This window comes from Scatophagus argus, chromosome 15, assembly GCF_020382885.2.
Source record: "Scatophagus argus isolate fScaArg1 chromosome 15, fScaArg1.pri, whole genome shotgun sequence".
NCBI lineage: Eukaryota > Metazoa > Chordata > Actinopteri > Scatophagidae > Scatophagus > Scatophagus argus.
Window position 1 is genome coordinate 10,663,683 of NC_058507.1, and position 22,001 is coordinate 10,685,683.

General features: G+C 40.7%; 1 protein-coding gene across 2 annotated transcripts in view; it reads left to right on the forward strand.

The window, feature by feature from the left end:
* LOC124071739 (doublecortin domain-containing protein 2) overlaps positions 1 to 22,001 on the forward strand; it is a 190,647-nt gene that overhangs the window by 123,655 nt on the left and 44,991 nt on the right. The window contains exon 10 of one of the 2 annotated variants that reach the window (XM_046412577.1): positions 2,852 to 3,310. The exons of the other annotated variant lie outside the window; for it this stretch is intronic. Coding sequence (XP_046268533.1) covers positions 2,852 to 2,890 — 39 coding nt within the window. The 3' untranslated portion in view covers positions 2,891 to 3,310. Of the gene's footprint in view, positions 1 to 2,851; positions 3,311 to 22,001 lie in introns of those variants that run through there. 2 annotated transcript variants of the gene reach the window in all.

Sequence of the window (22,001 nt, forward strand, 5' to 3'; positions counted from 1 at the left end):
TAGCGGTCTTCTTATTTTAGATGTGACTCATTTTGTTTGTTTTGACATTTTCTTTTTCCCTACAAAAAGACAACTGCATGAGTCTGTCTTGAATGTTTGCAGTTTTGAATTGTTTTCTGCGTGGCATGCTAGTTAGCACCTCCTGAGTGTCTCTCTCACCTCAAAAGTCATGTTATCTATTAACAACTAAGCGCATTCAATTCCTCTGTGTGCTCTGTGTCTTCTACCGTATGCAGTGACAGGGTTAGGAAGTTGTAAACATTCAGGTTCTTGCTGATAATGATTAGGTTACAATCTTCATGTGTTACTTGTAGAGGAAACAGAAACCTAAACCCTGTGGTTTTCTCACACAGGTGCTGATGAGGTGATAAGGGCTATGTTGTATTTTTTTTTCCCCTGCTGAGGTGAATAATGTAACTGGGATTCTGTGCATGGATTCATACTGTTTTATCTTTTTCAAAGCTAACTCCCAGCACGAATAGCTTGATTCATAAACACATCTGCATTGACCGTGCTACCACAGCTGTACATGTGACGACCTCTATTCAATAGCTGGGAAAGGACAACTGTCAAATTAAATGACATAAGGTATATTTTATTTCTCGATGCGTCTGACCTAAGCATTTTGCCTCAGAAATATGTGCTATGTATTTTCATCTTGGGCTCCAGCGCAGGTAATTGAAAAGCATTGCTCAGTGTAGCGTATGCACTCAGACATGCGATGAGGCCACCATTACGGTTCAGCATGGCCTGGAGGGATGAGAGGATGGAGGGATAGAAGGGCTGCGTGCCATGATAGAAATTTTAGATTAACTGGGACCCTTGCATTCCTCCCAGTGTCAATGGTTAAACTAGAAATATCTGTGTGTACAGCATCTGGTTTCTCAAAACCACGGATATACTGGGTTATAATGGCCATTAAACCCTGTTGTTGTTATTGTTATTATTATTATTATCATTATTATTGTTATTGAAGATTAAACATGCAGTCTTTGTCCAGTGGCTCAAACGGAAGTGTATAGTACATGCATCACTTAATACCTTAAATCTTCTTCTTAAATGACACACTTTTTTCTTTTTTTTTTCCATATGGCCTTCACGGAGAGTGTGCAGTAAATGGGGAGGGAGCGTGAATACTCAGTGCCTCATGTAATAAGCATATAATTAAACTCCTCTGACAATTACATCATGCATTATCAGCCTAAGCCAGATCCATTACTCCTCTCGATCAATGGCTTGGCCACAATAGGCCTCCTACTCTGACCACACCAGGGACTGGCAGCCAGGCAGCTGCAGGGTTCTTTGCTGTATTGCAGGACCAGTAAGTGCTGTTAGTGACATCCAACACCAAGGGTTTGAATGGGGAAAGGGAGGAGGGCTGGCTACTTAATGCAAGGTAAAGAGAAGAAGGAAGAAGGAAATGGGAATTAGTCCTGATGAGGACAGTGAGGAGGTGGTGCAGCTACTTGTCGAGGCTCTAGAGTGTAATGATGAGTCATGGTAGAGTGAATTAGAGTGTGGTCCTTTTTCCTCTGCAGCATCGGAGATAGCTAACTTTAATAATGAAATCCTCAAAGATTACTGAGGTCGAGCAAAGGCTAGTCCAGTGCTGAGTTGCATAATGATTATGAATTAAACATCAGAGGAACTTCCAGACAAGCATGCGAGCTCACAGGGATACGTTTAAACTCTCAGTACATCAACAATTCAGATAAAGAATATTTTAAAATCGGCTCTTTCATACTGTAAAGACTGTGTGAGTAATACATTCCGGGTGAAAGAAAGGGAATTAAGTTGTGCCATGGCCTCAAAGTCAAGCTTTCCTTCAAAAGATCATCAACTATTATCACATATTCAACGGCATCACTGGCAGGAAGAGCGCAGGAGCGCGACCACATGCATGCCATCTGCCAATGTGATGTGAGAAGGGTATGAGATTATAATTTTGATCAGACTGCCAAGTCCCCTCTGCCTGTCAGAGTGGACTGAGAGGAGCAACCGCAGGCCCTGTGAATAGATTAAATCAGCCCAACCTCATTCTGGCTCCATCTGCTTTCCACTCTTTCCTTTCTCACTCTTTCATTTGCTGCCTCTCACCCTAACCTCTATTCATCTATTCCCCTACTCATCCATCCATTTCATCTTTTTTCTTCCTCCTATGCTCTCCTACTCCTTTTCACCAAAATTATTACATTACACATCCAGGGAACATCCATTAGCTCAGAACATATTCTTTCTTTCTCCTTCAGCGTCTCCTCTTCTCTTCCTCTTCTTCCAGGAATTGGCTAAGGCAATGTTATTTCAGATTATACAGTTGTTAAAGCTCATTTTAAGCTAACAACGGGACATCAAAAGCGGTGAACCCCGCACAGAGGGAGAGGAGGAGGTGTTGATGGAGTTTCTGGGCAGGTGAGAAATGGAGAGGGGCTGTGAAGAAAAGACCTGATCAGATGGAAGAGGGAGATTAGAGAGGGAATTATTAATGGGGCCAGGGCCCTTTGGAGCAGGAGATTTGTTTGGAGGAGGATGCAAAACTGCATGTGAGATAATCGAGAGGGAAAAAACTGATTTTCTTTCCTTTTGGACAATATGAAATTGGAAGATATGAGGATCTGGACATAATGTATCGTTATTACTCTTTCTTCAAGATCATATTAATCAAAGAATGCAATATGAGCAGTCATGAGATTAAAAAATTACACTAAAGTGATAAATGTAATACCTTGATAACTTGCTTTGTGCAGGCTATGTTAGAAATGGGCTGGAACAACCTGCTCCAATGCCATTTTCTGAAATATGTGCTGGATTTTTTTTTTCTTTTTTTTTTTTTTTTACTCTGTATTCTTTCCAGGAGCAAGCGGGTCACCCCAAAGGGAGCTTGAGTGATTGATGCCCTGGTGTCGTGCTGATTGACTTCATGGTTGCATACCCTGGAAGAAGGGATGAGGTACAGATGAGGTTCGCTGTGGTGGGGCAATCACAGCCACACAGGACATACTTCATTTCTAGGCCTTTCTCCCCATGGATCAGTCCTCCATCCACCCACACACCTTGCAGGTTGAGCGGGCTAAAGGCAGGGCGGTTCTCAGTGTGAACTGTGACCCCTGCGTGAACACACTTGTTTTGGTTTTGTGTTTGATGGGGAATTTAGGGGTCAGTTGATCTTGAACCACGCTCTCCCAGGAGGTCTGTATGACCATTGTGTTCTGACATGGAAGGGTTGCAGACTGGGGAGGTACCTGTGGTGTCTGTCTGTCATTCAGTTTGTATGTGGATTTAAGGGGAGTATAGATTGTATGAACTAAATGCACCTCTGGCTACGTTCCTGTTTTGTGCTGTGATCTTTGGGGATTACTTGCTTTAAAATGCATTTTAAGCTGGAAATCTTCTAAAATCATACATTATTGGAGTTACGCTGTTCTGAGGCTGGATCTTTAACACATAGTGGCCTGTGCACGGGCCTGGTACTGCATTTATATTGGAGTTTCACATGATGAGAAACAGATGGAGTGTGTCAAAGATAAAAGGGAAGGAAGTATGAAGTATGACTAAGGTTATAATGATGGGAAGCCAAGACCCATGAGACCAAATACACATTTCTCTCTTTCTTTCTCTCTCTCTCTCTCTCTCTCTCTTGCTCTCTGTTTTGCATTTGCTGATTTCTTTTTCTTTTCTTTTCTTTTCTTTTTTTTAGCCTCAGACCAGATTCACACCAGATCAATCTGTGGTACCACAGAAGAATAACTCCCCTCCTGCAGTTATTGGTCCGTGCAGAGATGGGAAAAAGCTGTAGCAAAGGAAGAATTAAGTGGCCGAGTGCCGGCTGGTGAAGCCAGACTAATATCAGGCTCATTGCTCAGTTCTTCAGCCAGTATCGATCTACCATAATGTATGTTTAGCTGATCCTGTTCTGAACTCCTTTCAGTAAACAGGCTGCAGTCAATACTGTCACACCATGTTTGACTAACACCTCCATGCCAAGCCAACAACCAGCGCCGCACTCACTTGCACTGCATGTCAAATGAAGCGAGTTAGAACAAGACTTGAACAACCGGCAAACAGCTACTTAAAAATACCCAGCATTAAACTATGCCAAAATGGAAGTGGCGGCAGTGGTGGAGATGCTAATGGGCAACAGAGTCCCAAACTGTCATGTAGCAGTTGTTGTTTGTGTCATCTCTAAGAGCCAGCCCCCCATGTGCACCTGCTGCTGGTGGGGTTCATTATGGATTTCTCTAATGGCTTTTATAGTTTTAATAGCAGGGTTTTGCATGGAGCGGGTAATGAATAACTAGATGTCGTCCCTGTGCCTAATGAGAGTGCCCACTGTTTCTCTGAGACACAAGGAGGAGATAAGCATGGCAGGCAGCTCCTGGAGTTGTCTTTATTTATTCATTTGTATGTATTTGTTTGTGGGATGGATTATTTGTGCAACTGTCTCATTTTTGGGGGAAACACACACAGAACCTATCCAGTCTTATTCACTTGGTAAATCCATTTTTAATGCCTTTTTTGGTTTTTGTTTTTTTGTTTGGTTTTTTTTGAATGGTTCTTAGCTCTCTATAGCAGCCAATATGCTTCCCTCACAAGAAAATAAATAAGCCAGGGAACATCGGGGGGGAACAACAGGGGAGGGTGATGGCATTACACACCTGTGGTCCTAATGAGGCTGACTGCTCCAACATCAGTCATATCCACTAACTAGGTTTTCAGCTTCCAGTTTCTTTAAAATAGGAAAATTAAGTAGGAAAAAATAATCAGTGGCTGAATTTGAATTCATAATGTGGAGTGATCTTCCAACTTGTAACTTAACTTTCAAGGGAATACAGAGGTTATAAAAACTGCTTTATATTCTTATGCTAAGTTTGTCCCAAGAGTTTCCTTGTATTCTCTATCATTCTATTGTCAGTACTGTCAGTCTCTTCAGATAGTAAAAGCAGGGGTTTACCTCTTACAACCCCAATCAATATGACCTCTAGAAAACACATTGGCATAATCAATCACATGTTTTGAAATTCCGTCTTTCAGCAGCGGATGACAGCATGGATTACCATTAATACCACTCATTCACGTACCCACGCACCTCTGCTTCATATGGGGCATTACTTCTGAAATGTTTGATGAAAAATAGAAAGCGGAGGGAAGAGTCTGCTCGTCAAGCACTTTTTTGATGAATCACTGTTATGTTGGTGGTGTTGTCTCTTCATGGAATGAGCTGGTTCGATATTTTCACTCTGTCTCCTCCAGAGCAATAGACAGCTGTCTGTTCTCACAAATTGACTGCAGGTGCTGATGTAATGAAAGCGCAGCAGCACTGGCTTCTGTGGAGAATAAGAGCAGAACGACGCCCAAGTAAAGGTCATATGCAGAGATGATATAATGTGCATAGCTCAGTTGAATACTGCACACCAAATGTGTGAAATGATAGGGACATTTACTCCTTTCGTGAAGAAGTCCATTGAGGTAAATGTAAAGTAAGTGACTTAAAGCCATTATCCCCTTTTGATTTCCTTTATTGGATCTGTACCAATGACAGCAGAGGAGATGTAAAGAGAGAAAGGCGATGTTCAACTTTTGGGAAAACCTAATAGTTGAATGTGCATATTCAGGAAGGTGTTACTGATGATTTCTACTTCATTTGAAGTACATAAAGCTGCAGCAACAGTACAGTAGAAGCTCTGATAGCCAACTGTAGGCACTTCGAAGATGGGAAATTCACTACCTGTCATGGAATTCAAACTAATGCTGTACCACCGTCGTTTTCAAGGTGAAACGCCTACTCCTACATAATGCATCACCTCTCCTCTTGGTCTGGCAACAATCGCTCCTGTAAATATCGACCCTATACTATTCTAATGAATGAATGAGAATAAGGCTTCCTTGAAAGTGCCTTCTTTGAGACGTACACTCCACATTAACTAATGTGTGACATATAGTGGCATGGGCATGTTGTTCCCCTGTACAGCATGTGCACTTTGTCACAAGAGTTTTGAAATCAATCAGCCTGTGTGAGTTATTCACAGTCCAACATCAAAAAGGCATTACTTATCTAAGGCTTTTAATTTCCAATTCATCTGTCAAGCCAGTTGAAATATGGAATCTCATTACTTTGAACAAGTGGGGAGGGGGACAACATAAATCATTTTATTTTCATCTTACCCTGACAGAGTCTGTTTAGAACTGGACCAGAAAGAAATGGCTGAAAAAGTGGGAGTTGGAGAGTGAAAGTGACAATCGGAAAAAAAAAGAGCCATCTAAAGTGACACCGGAAGGGACAGAGACTGCGTAGGGAAAAAAAAGTATGATAAGCTCTTTTAAGAAATATAACCAAACAAGAAGAACTAGGCAAAATAGATTTTCTAAGACTAATAAATAAAGAAATAATAATAATAAAAAAAACCTAAGAGATTGTAATGTGAAGAGGTAAGTATTTATCGAGAAGGTCATTCAGGACAGCAATATTAACTTCCCTTACACTTGAAAAGACTCACAGGAGGGGCCCTTTTCTACTAATTATTCATGTCACCAGGGGAGGGATTGAGACACAAATTGAGTGTAGTGCCCCTTTAAATCCATCATTGTACCATAGTCTAATAATTCATGTCTATTACAGACCCTCTAAATTATTCATTTACCAGGATAATGAAAATATGCTAATTAGAGAAATGCTATCAAAAAAGAATGCATAACACTCCTCAGCCATCATAATTAGTAATTATTTAAGCATTACTTTGTGAAGTTGAGTTATTAGGCCCTGTCAGGTTCTAGTGAAGGACCAGAACACCAAATTGTGTTTGATTGAAGGCATTTCTGATGACTCATTTTAGGAATTGCAGTCCTGACAGGTTTCTGAGTGTTTGAGTGAAACGTGTATAAACGATTGATACTGCCAGCAAAGTACAAAACGCTGTTGCATGCAAAAAGCCACATTTTTTTATGCCAGCAAACATTACTGAACCCCATTGTTCTATAACGGCTTTTGCTTTGGTCGTATAGGTTTGGAAAATAATTCGAAACACGGCCGCAAGAGTGAAACAGCACTTGTTCCCAAACTGTCGGCCTTCACTCAGCTGCTTCTGATTAAGCAAAGGAAACCCTTCAGTCGCTCTCGCTCACTCTGCCTTTTTTTCCTCTTCTTATTTCTTCTTCTTTCTTTCATGATGGGGCCGCTGAGCAATTTCCAACAGAGAACTATTCTGAAAGTTTATCAACAGCTCCTAGTCAATTCGTTCCTCCTTCTTTGTGCTCCCTTCTCTGGGGTCCCTTTCCTCCTTCCTCCCCCTCGGGGCCTGCTAGAAAGGAGAGCTCTGTCATGGCCCTGAGGAGAGAAAATGGCGGAATTCATCCCATGCTGTGCTGGTGATAACACTCCCGAGCGTGACACATCCCGCTTCAGATTACAAGCAGAGGATTCATTCCTTGCATTCTCCTTGTCACCTCGCCTTCAATGCAGGCATTAAGTAATTTGCCATAGAAGAATGGGCTCTATCAAGTAAGAGGCCCTGCCTGCAAAAGATTGGCTGTCTGTGCAGCCGTCACGTTACACGAATGACATTCAATGTGGTTTGCGAATGTCGGCTTTGTAAACACAAATGTACAAAAGCACACGCATGCATGCACAGGGGCTGATAAAACAAAACATGCCACGCTGAACATACATCTACGTACAACCTTGCTATTATAACCACTTTAGAGAAGAGAGAGAAGATTCTGTATTCAAGCTTGGCAATAGATAATGTGGCCGCTTTGCCCCGAATATGACTCCATAAGTGACCCAGATTCTAATAAATGACACTAACTATGAGTTATCAGCTGATCTGTGAACCCACCACCGGATGCACCGCGGTAGCTCTTGCCAGAGAAAGAATACTGCTGACTAATGTCTCTCTCAGTGTGCCTGGCTGGTGCCAGAGCTGATGTAACTCTGCCAGGAAGCAGTCTGTTAACAGATATTTGAGTCGCCGCAATTGCCAGCCAAGACTGAGTCACTCTATTCTTCAATGGGAATTTTTTTTTTTTTTAACATGCAATATCTGCTATATGAAGATAGATAACATTTCCAGACAGCAACTAATAAATGATGTCATTGACAGAAAACAGAACACAGTAAAATAACATGTTGTATGTTATTTATGTCATTGAATGCAGCATGTAAGGCAGCTTCTGCATGTTGCTGGTTTTTTAGACTGAATTTTAGTGCTCAAATTATAGTATTTATAATATCTGTTTAATATATTTACACCTGGAATTAATGCACTATCTGTATCTGGACATCCTATCTGGTTAACGAAAATACATGTTAATGCTCTGTGACTGCATTGTGATCAAAACGGCCAGACCACATTTGGAGGGGGTCAGGCTCACACTGTGATCAAATTTCAGCCATGTGTAAACCTATCTCTGCCACTTCCTATTAGTTTAAGCAAGTCCTGCAAAAGCTACAAGTAGCAGCATTGGCCAGAAAGTCTTCCTTTGCAAAAAAAGAAAAAGAAGTGATATAACTTTTTTTTTTGCATATTGAAATCTGAATGCATTTTAATATGAGGAGCAAATGCAAATTCTCCAATCAGATGTCATTATCCTGATAATGCATCTGGATTCAGATTACACGTTAATACTGGGCATAAATGGGTGCCATTAATTTTGAATGCTGTCAAATTTGGTGTGATTGTGGTGTTAAACATGTCCGCCTGTGGTACGTTGCTGAGTAACTGAGTCATCAGTCATCAATAATGAGTCATCATGAATACTTTGGTTTATGCTTGAAAACTTATGACATCCTCACCACCACCATACTTGTATGTGTTAATATAATACACTAATCTAAGAAGGTGAACATTATACCTGCTAAACATCACCATGTTTGCATCGTCACTGTCACCATGTTGCCATGCTATTGTTAGCATTTAGCTAAAAATTATCACCCCGCCTACAGACTCACAGAGCTGCTAGTATGTAAACTCTTAATATGTCCCACCGGGTCTTCCTGAGAGCAATGCTGTCAGATTATCCTGATGAAATAAAGTAAGTTTTGAACTTACCGGACGTACCTATTAGCAAGACAAAACTATATGATTGCTTAGCTTGAAAATAACAATCCTTCACTTTTTTTCACAACTCATAAATCAACTGAGCTCAACCCCCTCATCCTTCCAGACAACCAGTTCAAGCACCATAATGAACCTATTCACACTTTCACTCCTTGTTCTGTTCCTTTCATTTTAATACCAACACTGTTTCCCACCTTCCTTCCATCCCACAGTACTCTGCTTAACAACAATGACCTTTGCTGACCCTGACACAACCTCACTGTCTTTCTCTGAGTAGCTAATGGCCAGCAGGCCTCATCTCTCCATTGACCCCTTGCCCATACCGAGGTGAATTATAGCACCTGAGCAGCGGTCTAATATAGCAGGTCCTGACACAGAGACATCAGTCCAGAAGGGCCGGTCCAGGCAGACTAACGATGCAGGCTTTGGTAAATGACAGACAATGTCAGAGAGAGACGGAGACATACTGGGGGAGAGAGAGAGCTTATTAGGGCTGATTGCCTCATCATTGTGTAGGGAAGACAAGCAGAAAGACTGTAGAGTTCATTTCTCCAGGGTGACTGCTTCTGCCCGACTTCATTTCAGGTGCTGATCAATGAATTGATTATGGACTTGATATGAGAGCTGATTGCATATCTGACGGCTACGAAATACTGCTGTTGACTAGCTGATGTGACAGTCTTTTGAAGTAATGTCACACCTTGCCTTGCTTATCCGTGTTTTGTTTGCACTGCACAGATAATGTGGCCTGAGAAAGGACTTTGAAAGTCACTTTTTAACGTGTCTGGTCATGTTTTTAATTTGAAAGAAATTAGATTTTGCATCACGCTCTCTAAAGGCAAATCACGTTTGTTTATTGGCTGCTCCAGTCCCTGTTTTTCAATCACAGGCTACTGTAGGTTCCCTGCAGGGTTAGACTGCATAGACTACACGCTTCTCCACTGGGATCTGAACACATTCTGCCTCCTGCTGTCAGGCTTGGGAGACCCACCTCCCGTCACCTTCACCCCATTTCCTTCTCCTTCTCATCCCTCTTCTTTCTCCTCCTCCTCCTCCTCCTCCTCCTCCTCCTCCAGTCCCTCCTCCTCCCTATTAGACCCTCTTTTTCCTGGCCTGAGACAGAGGACGTGTGATGACAGAGGTGTCAGCACAGGTCACAGTGATCCTCTCCTACCGTTCTGTTCCCACTGGCCCGGGAGTCGATACATTCCTGCCCGTTCTCGGTCTCCATCAGTCTGCTCTCTGTGCTCCCAGGATCCACATTCCTGCCCATCAAGAGCTTCCACTGTCCAGCCGTACAGGGCTCTGGTTACACTGAACTATTGTCGGAGAGAAGTCTGTGTGAACATTTCTCCCTCTAATCCTTTGTCTCTTTTTCCAGTCGTTCAGGTTAGTCATTGTGTGTGTAGCTCTCCTTTTCTTTTCCTCTACTTGCTTATCTGTTCTCCCTTTCTGGTCAGTGGGTATTTGTGCCTCACTGTCTCTGCTCATGACCTTCTTCTCAGTCTCTGTACCGTCCAGGTCATGCTAAATCCTCCACATATGTCCTCCATAGGTCTAGTGTAGTGAGGATTCAAAATTAGCACCTGCCAGGGTCCACACAGTAGAAATATTTATCTTGAGGATAAATCGGCAGGGGTTGCTTAACACACTGTAACTTTTTCTTAAAATCGTATTTTAATGCTTTTGATTGCATTTTTTTTTTTTTTTTTTTGCCTTTAGCGTAACCTTAATGGCACATGCACTGATATCTGAAAGCTAGCTGTAAGATTGTTGAACAAAAAATGTACATAAGTCATCCATCCATCTATTACTGCATATTCTGTTCAGGGTCACAGCTGCTTCATTGAGCCTATCCCAGCATGCACTGGAAGAGACAGCTCAAGCTGCCTGTCTCTCACAGGGCTCACACATAGAGGGACAAACAAATTCACACTTATATTCACACCTACAGGCAATTTAGAGTTTCCAGTTCAGCAAACCTGGATGTCTCTGGACAAGCTGTTTGCACAGCTCCTGCTGTATATCTGTGAAACCCTGCATGAAGCAGGGTCAAAAAAGGCACTTTCTCCAGGTTACTCAACTCTGCTTAATGGATTGTTTATTGGCTTCCTACTTTGCTGACTCTGTAGATAGACGTTGTCCCTTAACTTCTACAAGTAGGCCTATTTGTTTTCTTTCAATGCCTGAATATCTGAATATCATTTACAAGTATTTGTGAGTATAAAATACTTACAAATCAACAAAATATGGCAAGAGCCAGTGAGTCAAATGATGTAATGCTAAATGTGCTGTTTACAGAGACAAACTCAGAGAATTACTGTTTTGGTTTAGTTGTACTGCTCTAACCAACTTCTTTCAAGTCACAGAATGGAGCCATTGTAAGCTAAATTTCTCTGCTAATCCTGCTGTACACTACCATCCCAGCACTGTACAGACAAAAGTAGTGACTAGATGGCGAACATAGTGCAGCATTTAGCAGCTAAAAAACAGATATTTGGCTCAGGAGTTGGTTGAGACCAAAACAGAGCTAAAATATGAGTGAATGTGGACTTTTGATTTATATGGTGGCCAGAAACCCAAATTCAAATGGAAGCTAATATTGTCCCATGTTAACTGGGTAATTATCCTAGCATATTCACCACAACAACTTTAGAAGCTAATGATATGTCAAGTGCGGTTCTCTTGTTCCTTACTGTTGCTAATTTCTGTTGAAAAAAAGTCAACAAAATTTATTTAGAGGAAGTTGTAGCTTGTTGCCTTCCAACACCAACTTTTCATATTTTATAAAGTTATAAAATAAAAAAAAAATAAATAAAAAATATCGTTATATCCAATGGGACGGTGTTGTCTTTTCAACATAACAACATTTCTCCGAGTTCACCGATTTTGAGCCTCTTCGCTTCAGCAGGAGGTTGTGAACATGTTTTATGCATAAAGAGTCTACATGTCTACAGCTGTTCTAAAGTTTTATTCAACTTCCATTTCTTTCTTACTCCAGTCTTTTCCAATATTACAGCCTTGCACTGTATCCTCTCGCCCAGGGCGATATTAACGACAGTCTGACAGACGGTATTAAACAAGAGAGCTAAAATCTGATTTTTTCCTCCCCATGAGTGTTCACTTTGCTAAAGTTCTCATTACCTGAGGGAGACAAGGGCTGGAGAAGTCTCATTTTAGCAAGATTTCAGAAGCTGGGCACCCAGACCTTATATCTTTATATTCAGTGTTTCAGATGCAATCTCCTCCACACCTTCTTCTCTTGGTTATGAAGTAACTCCTGCCAAATACATTGGCTTTTCTCCCTTGGCTAATCTCACATCATCACATGAGGCCTGTTGTATTGATTTCAGGGGAAAGTAGTCCTAAATTGCTCTTCCTTTGTCAATCTGAGGCTTGTTACCAGGCAACAGGATGACCCCCCCCCCCCCCCCCCAAAAAAAAAAAAAATACACACACACAGACACACACACACGCTCAATTACACTCTTGACATAGTGCCAAAAATGCAATCTGAGAATACGTTTCTCCCTTCTAATGTGAGATGAAACAGTGTTGGTGACAAGTGTGTTTCAGCACATGCAAACACCAAATCAATGTTGGAAGGCAAAGCCATCTTTTTACTGAAGGTACAAAATTACTTGACTTGACTTTTTTTGCTTAAAATCCTTCTCCTTCAGATGTCTTTTTAAAAGGAAACTTTCCCTAGCAAAACTTCAGCAATAATGTGCTGAACCAGTGGCATTAAAATATACCAAACACGCACGTCTCCTAATTTTGATTCAAAAGTACCGTAGAGACTTTGTAACACTTTGATGAATGATGAAAATAATGTGAGCTTTTCAGTTCAAAACAAAGTAGAGTGTGAAATAATTTAATAGCATGAACGCTGTGCTTGAGGCCATTTGGTTAAATGTTGCGTTTCACATTAAAAGTGATGACTGTCAAGCCAAATTTCTGAGAAGAATTCTAGCTGAGATAAATTATCTCTGGCTTTTTGATAAATTGAACAAATATTTAAAGACAATTATTCAAATACGATTCTTCATATTAATCACATTTGGACAGTGCTCTTCTGTTCTCGGCACCCATTTTTCATTTGTAACTGCCTAAACCCTTTTCAATTGAAAGTGGGGACTCATTGGAGTAATTTCTGTCTGATTCAAATATTCAATCTCTGATGCACCAGATAGATGTGCACACTGAGGAGGCTGCATGCATACAGAAATTCACAACCTCAGAAGGGGTGGAACAGCGTCAGTAGCTGGGGGGAGATGTGTGTGTGTGTGTGGTTGTGTGTGTGGGGTGGGGTTAAATTGTAGACCACCTGCTTCTATCACCTGGGACATATTTTACATGATTGAGCCAAGTGCTTGAGATTGGACACACATGACAGTATTCAGAGAATTAGACTGGAAACAAATGTGCATTTTTGGCAAGAAATATATTTGTGTCTCTGCACCCCACCCCCACCCCTGTATTATCTTCTTTATGTCTCTTACACCAATAAGTTATTCCAAACAGACAACTGACGGATAGGGATTGAGGTTTTAATGAGAAAAAGACAGACAGAAGCGGAAATGAAACACTGGTTGCCCATACAAATTGCTGTAATAACCATATCTACATTAAAGCTTTGTAATAACTTATACAGCATTGCTTTATTGAGGTGGGGAGGGAAAAAAAGAAAATAAATGCCTATCTGCAGTGTTTCTGAATTAATATCTCATTATGTTTCCGCATCATCATTTTTTGGTCTCATTTTAAAAAGGCAGGGGATTACACACTAATTACATATTGCATGGTGGGGAATGTCTCCGCTGGTGATGAATAAAAGTACAACTGCTCATGGGGAAGTGTTCCTTTTTCACCGAAGGGCAATGCTGCACTTTATCAATCAAGCTGGCTTCACAGTAAAGAGGATAATGAATCAGAGTAAGACCTCTTGATCCCAGTCATTTCTGTTTATTTGTCACTGTCTGCAGAAACTTCTTTTTAATCGTTTTATTGAAAAAAAGAAAAAAAAACCTCTGTATGACTTTTTAGGACCTTAAGATATACCAGCATGAGTGGCATTTCCATATCACTGGTTTCCATCATAATTCGGTCAAACTTGAAACAAATTTCCTTCCTGTATTCATTATAAGATTTCTGTATTTCCGCACGTTCACTGACTCCTTCATGTCACAAGGGTTTTATCTCCTCTTCCCTGCACATATTCAAAACACAAATGTGAAAAAAAAGAAATCCCTTGCCATCACATCTTTCCACTGATGAAATTGGCTCCTTTTAGAAATGATTCCAAATGTGTCTGTGTCCGTGTATGTATGTGTGTGTGCTCGCATTGCAGGGAGGCTGCAGTGATAGCCTCAGGCTGCACTTCTCTGTATGTATCTGATCTAGGCCTAATGAAGCTGAAAGCTTGGCAGTTGTGAGGAGCATCTGCAGAGCCACAGAGTGATGGGCATCTCATTCTGCAGCAGTGTCCCAGGGGGGCCGCACACATCTGAGGACCCTGCCTGCTGTTTGCACAGTGACTCAGTGCCCCCGTGTACCCATGCTGCAGAAGGTCATGCCACATATGCTGTGAATGCCATCTGGAAGGTCTGCTTGACTGCCACAGCAGCTTCTCATGCAACCCTGAACTGGTGATATAACTGGCTCAGAGACTGACCAAATACATGTTTTTGGAAAATGAAATTGTCAAGTTTTTTTTTGTTTGTTTGTTTGTTTTTATTTCCATGAATGCCTCCACATCCAGTCCAATGCGAATAGTCAGACTGATCCTGGTGGCTGTCTGTAGTCTCTGTCTTTGCTGTGACAGTAGACAGATATTACCATAAGAATCAGAACACCCAAAGAGGAAAAAAATCATTACATGAGTTTATGCTGTGTATATGTGTTTGGAAGGGAGTGACATTTTTTACACTGTGTCTTTCCACACATAAACACAAGCACAGACATCCCAAACAACACCAACAATTGGATCCGTGATACTTGATGTACACATGATATACTCGAAGAGACAGACGGCTGTAATTTTGATGAATTGAACACCGTTCATCTAATTTTCAATTTTTTCTACTCTCTTTTGTGCATGCAAAGAGCAATTGTTTGGTTTTTTCCCCCCTCTTTTGTCTTTTATTTATTCTTTCATGTTGACACTCCCCAATTTCCACAATCTGGAAATGATTAAATTACAGGCATTAATATGGCAAGTGAGCCCCATGCAACAGGGCCTTGGCTGCTATATGCCCATACATCTAAATATAGATTTAATAACAGTGGCTGTTTTTTCATCAGTGGCCTGAAATGCTTACAGTGCAATCTGCAGCTCTCTCTCTCTCTCTCTCTCTCCTTCTTTCACTGTGCATATAAACATCAAAATACTTGTCTGAAAAGGACAGGAGATACTGTGGTCCTCTCTCTCTCTCTCTCTCTCTCTCTCTCTCTCTCTGTAATGAGAAGAGTGCAGAAAAATGAATGTCTGACCATTTGCTTTTCGAGCTACATTAACCACAGAGCCAGAAGAGATGCTCCCTGGCAGATTTCAACAGTCGTGTAATAAAAAAGGGACCTCTAACCAGTGGTGTACTGCAGCGAAGGCATTTAGGCAAAATGACTAACTGATAGGCCTCCTGTCTCTTGGCTTCTTTGCTGCTTTGCCTCGACTAAAGCTTCATTTTCTGGCAACTATACAGTGTTCTTTTGTTGCTCATCTGCATTGCCATAATGATGAAAGCTCATGTTTCCAAATAGGTGAGAGAAGGGACAGACGTATCAGGGAACTTGAGAGGCGTTCATAGTAGGAAGATGGCATGTTACTGGATGAGATAGAAAGGCTTCTTCAACTAAAGCACCATCACACAGGGCATGTGGTGATGTATTTGCTCCATTCTGACACGTTGAAAACATCTTCCCGTGAATGCTGTGCCAGGAAGCTTTAGCATCAGTGTGTTGCTCACTCAATTCTCGTGTCAATTAGTTTAGATTACCTCATAGGAAATCAAATTACCGCACTGATGTGAAGGTGTTATTTATCAAAATTTGCACACTTGCAGCACAGTGAATTCATAATAGATCTGGCAAAAAGTACTTCATCTCTCTTTCAAGCGCTATATTCCTGTAGTCTCTCTGCTTAGTCTGCAGGCAGCCAGTGGTTCTGTTTGTCACTGTGCAGCTTCCATAGGGTATATTGAGTGTGTCTGACCCACTGTCTTTTATGGAACGTCTTCCCGTGGTTCCTAATTACCTTTGGTTTTATGGTCAGACCTGTGTCAGTCCCCCGCTCAATTTGTTCCCGTGAAATATGGCTCGGCCTTGGGTTCAAGTAGGGGAGAAAACACGGCACATTGATTAATCAAGGCATGCAGGTTCAACCTCTGTTCTCAGAGAAGTCAATTCAATGACAGGTTTTCACCTGGGGCACATTCCAGAAGTCTGAAGTTGCCTCCTCTTCTTAATTAATTTCCTTATATCTTACCTTCACCCACCTCTCTCTGTCCTCTGCTTTCCTTGAAGTAGAAGTTGAATTTTTAAAACCATAAAAAAACTAAATTATGCAAGCTGGCAATTTGTAAGCAAAAGAAGACACACACACACACACACACAAAAAAAAACAAAAACGATTTGAGACTGGCCCCAGAACAGTAGGACTGATGATGTTTCAATAGAGTCGGGAAGTGGTGCCCTGAGAGAACAGGAGAGGAGTGTTATATGTGGTAAACAGATTGTAAACATGATATGTTTTAGTATAGATGTGAAAATTACAGGCCTGGTTGACTTTAACTGTCCCATGCTAACCCTAAAAGTGCTTTACATTGTTGTTGCATACAAGAATAGTCACCATATTGCTTTACGAGCTTAAAAAAAAAAATCCACACTTTACTGTTGAAAAACAAAAGAAAAAAAGACTGCAGGGAAGACATTTTACATTTGTCTCTTTTCCTCCTACTTTGCAACCTTTCTTTTGAGTGCACAGAGAATAATGATCAAATAAAAATAAAACGGATACACTCCACATTGATAAAAACAATCAAATGAAATGGGGATAGTTTCTAAAATTTAAAAGTGAAAACATTTGGTGGAGCAATTTTACTCTGCAAGGTTATCTGAATGCCTTCGATGTCTCCTCAGTTTGGTTTATTAGGGAAGTATCTAGCTTACCATGAGCAGTGAGACAATTACAAAGACAATTTCACGGGGAGGGTTTCTATAATCATCTGTGCATGCTGGGAGCCCATATCAGAGTAAGTTTCATTTGGACTGAAGAGAATTCATTTGTAGTTTATAACTCACAATGCAGCCATTAGCAACTGCACTCAATCAGAGATTTTGAAAAGGGAGGATGAAAATGTGAAAACAAGATGCAAATTAAAGCTTTTGAGCTCAAGTAATGAGCGACTTAAATGATTTATCCAGTGCACATTAAGTGCTGCCTTTTAAGTATGCATTGTTGAGTCTCTGGACTTAGTACAAAAACCAAATTCATAATACTTATTAAATATTTCTTTCAGGGCAGTAGAAAGAATGTCACGACTGCTACTTAATCCTACGATCCCAAACTTTACTTGAAGTGAGCACGAGGCTGCGTTAACTGAGGTTGAACTTCTTTTTTTTAGCTGATGGTTCAGAGAGAAACTGGAGCTGGCCAACACCAGGCTACTTACAGTAATCCCCATTATGCATGCTTACATCAGGCTGCAGTGTTGTTTTGATGAAAACATAACGAGTCATAATGAATGGAAATGAATGTATGTTTGTGGGATCAAAATAGCACATAATTACACTATTACCCCTGACGATACAGGTATGCCCCCATCTAACACCACAAACATCAAGGTCTCTCCAGCAAATATTTCCTTGAGGTTAGTTTGTAAACAAATTAAATTCATTAAAGCGGGGGTGACTGGAGGTAAACACCAACATGCTTTGCGTGTTGCTTGTAGTCTATGCAGGCGATGAATTTTTCCCCACTGAGGTAAATATAATGCAATTCCACACAATGTCATTGGACTTAAAGCATAGCAGGTGATTTTATATTAAAGCTAGATGATGCATAGCACTGATTGTTATTGGTTTAAATTAGGATACATTCCCCCTAAGCTTAGAGTTTATTGTGTTTAGAATATCATTGTGTTAATGATGGTTTATGATGAATGAGTTTGTGCCACACCGTGATAGACATGGCTATTAGGGCTAAAAGGAGATGGGACCCACACCCGCAGGAGCCACAGCAATTAGTTTCAGCCAGATCAGAGGGTGTTGGCATAATGACCTGATTCTGGCAGCTTATTCTATTCCTGATCTCTAATCATGGTTGCCACTGGCATCTTTCTCCTTCTCTTTCTATTCCTCACTGCCTCTCCCCTCCTGGTCTGGGGATATGCATTAATGAAATAATAAAGACTAATGCGAATGTTGGCGGGCCGAGTGACCACTCACACGTGGCTCTCTTGCTTTAGCGAGTACAATTACACAGTAAGTTTGATCGGTGGTGATAGACAAAACAGCAGGGGCTCATAAATATGGATGGAGAGTCTGAGAAAATAAATTAACAGGGCCTGGCCTCTCGGCTGCCCCACTTAGACTGTCAATTACGGACTTGACAGGAGCCTTGCGAAAGAGCCACACAAGGATGTCTCACAACCACACACACACACACACACACACACACACACACACACATGCACAGTCATTAAACTGTGCATATGAGACCATTCTGCAGCCATACAGCAGTCACCTGCTTCATTATCAGCAGACAGAGTTCATGCTTTCTGACATGTATCAAGAGCTTACAGTTATTGAGTAGTGTCAGCCGGTGCAAAAATCCAAGTCAGGGGTTGATACAGGAAAAATGACAGAAATTGCCATTTTCACATAAGGTATTTTTTCTTATCACTTGAAGCAGATGTATTGCTTGTTTTTAGGGCTTGTGCAAATACATTTTGGAGGCCAGGGGCTAAAAAAAAAAAAAAAAAAAAAAAAAGAAAGAAAGAAAAAAGAACTCTACATCTTAAAATGGGCACATCAAGGAATGTTGCACCTTTATTGAGCAGGGTCAGTGTTCTTACATGTTTTTCTTTTTGCTTCATTTTAAACATGGCAGTGATATCAAATTAGGTATGCTGAGAAAGTAGCCCATTACAAGAGGGCAAAGAGTGGAAGGACATACAGGCAGGAATTCAAGACCTTTTCGGACCGTGTCTGTGCACATGACTTCTGAATTCATGCTCTGTATGACAGTTTTGATACCAGCAATAAGTCCCCTTCTGACCTAAAAAAATTGGCTTAGAGTAGTTGGCTCTGTATATGTCATACTCTAAGACAATTTGTCTATTCAGATTATATGAGTTGTTGTTTTTGGTTGCCAGCATTTAAAAGTTTCTCCTTACGAAAAGATTTTTTTTTTTTTCCTCAAAGATCCTGTTGTTCCACAGATATCAGCTGCCATAATAATGCTTGCCTAGATTATTCTCAGCCTGTGCTGACAGGAGAGAGTTGTGAGAGTAGTGCGCTTGTCTTAAACCACTGCTCCACTTCTGATAGGAAATACAAGTTCTTGTATACCTCAAGGGTCTGAGTTGTATTCTATTAGCAAGTCCAGTAAGGAAAAAAAAAAGTACTGCCTTTAGCTACTGCAAATAAGAAAATAATTTGCTTCTAAACATTTGAATAATGAATTTTACAATTTACCTTACCCACCCAGGCTCTGAATAAGCAGTCAGGTGCGTGAACACACCAGCCACCAGAGTATTACACACCATACAAAACAAATGCATATTGACTCTCAGCATCAAGTAGCTGAGAACTTTTAATTTTCCTTAAAATCCCTATGAGGGCATGTGACTTAAGGTATGGAAAAAGTTAAAAATGCAGTGTTCACATTTACAAGACGATGTGTGTTAATGATATAGCATGTCAAGAGAGACAGATTAAATTAGAATCGAGGTGAGTGCTTTGTTTTGGAAAGAGAATAATTATTTTTGTTTGTTTGTTTTTTCCAAAAGTTGACACACACCATTATGGCTTCAGCCAAACAACCAGGAGAAACAGGATACGTGAACCGAGAGAGAGGGGTGAAATTTTGCAGATTCAGCTAGTTCCATGTTTTACACAGGCGCTGGTATAGTGAAACAGAAGTTCTTATAAAACAGGGTCAAAAAACAGAACAGACAGTGTCCATGTTGCATCAGTCAATCAATCAGACAACATAGTTCTGATAAAGTTGATCACCTGGCAGAGAGCAGAGGGTTTAATAAAAACTTACCTCTACAGCTTCAAGACAAGCGAATATGTTGGTCCAAATCAACTCTAATATCATAATATGTGGCAGCAGTCAAACCGGCAGCGATGAAAGTTAAAATAGGCACCTCTGTGATAATTTTCCAAAGATATAAAATCCTGTCTCTTAGTATTACCAACTGTTGTCCTGTGTTTTTGATGCCTTTAAGCCTTTAAACGCATTAATCTGTTACTCCAACTGGATTTCCTGGATCGTATTACATTGTCTCCCCCCCTCCCCATCAGCGCAGCCCCCTTCATATTTTTAATGCAGGACTGTTTTTGGTCTGAATCTCTGCTAACAGTAGCCATGGCTGTCACATTCCTTTTTTCTAAGAGCTGATAGGATAAAATGCTCAAACAGGATCGTGGTTTAAAATGGCAAATATTGCAAATATTGATTTTATTTTTAGAACTCTCACTTCTTACTTCCGTGAAAGCAATTAAATTATTCATAATTAATATCCCAGTAAACAATTAGCAGACTCAATAAAGAGATTCCTGTAATGTTTGTTTCCCACAACCACAGGGTCACAGAGCAGGACCAGTTTTTAATAATAGAGGTGACAGTCCAGAACCAACTGACAATCTCCAAACCTCAGCCGAAAAAGGCAGATTCAAACAAGTGCCTCACACCAAGTAAAATTATTTCATTTTGTTCTCAGTGCATTCTGTGATAAGCAGACAGCTCTGGGTTGGTATAAGGTCTTTGTTGTCACCAAGAGGGAGACAGAGATCAGCACCTGGAAATAGAAATGAAAGCATTAGAGATGAACTGAGAAGCTGCAATGCTCTGCCAGTTGTCCATGATTGTTACCTCATTGACAATTTTGTCGGCAAATTATGCGTATTCTGCGTCAGGTTTCCAGGCAATTTCCTTCTGAGCTATCAAGTTGTTTACCCACCATGATCGCTGCTTAAACAAAAAAAATTGTTAAAACACCCTGTGAGGGAAAAATCTTTATCCTTTGTTTGGTACATTACTGAGAAATGTCCATACCTTTACATTAAGTCATGCATTTACTCTTTGTTGGGTAAAAAGGTCTTAGGGAGAGATTGCTGAAGTCCATATTGGATACTGAAGACTATTAGTCTGGAAGACAGCAATGTTGACGATGTGCTGTATTGATTGTGCCACCTAGAATAAGTTGCCATAACGGGATCATATTGATCAGAATCATTGATGGTATACAGTAAGTTTCACTGCCCTGTGGACAAATTCAATTGTATTGATGAAAGCATGTTGAGAGGATCAAGTGCATACCTACACCATACTGCATGTAGGGAGAATAAGAGAATAATGTACAGCCGATTAATCAAGCTGAGTTACGCCCACAGCAGTCTAGACTGCCGACATTCAAGTGGTGTATACAACAAATGCAAATCACATAAATGTGCTGCAAATCTTCCGTACGTTCCTGATGTTCCTTTGTATCTTGCAGGTTTTCAGGACAGAGAATCTGAATCTAAATAAAAGAAACAAAAGATAATATGCAAATTTTAATATCTACAGAAGCTCCACTGTATGTTGTGTGAATGAATGGGCAGATGGACAGAGTTTAGTAGCTGCAAACTAAAGGCTAGATTAGTGGTTAATCTTGTTGTAAGGCTCCTTCTTTCACTCAGAATCATTCCAGGAAACACGAGCAGATTTGAAATCCATCCAAA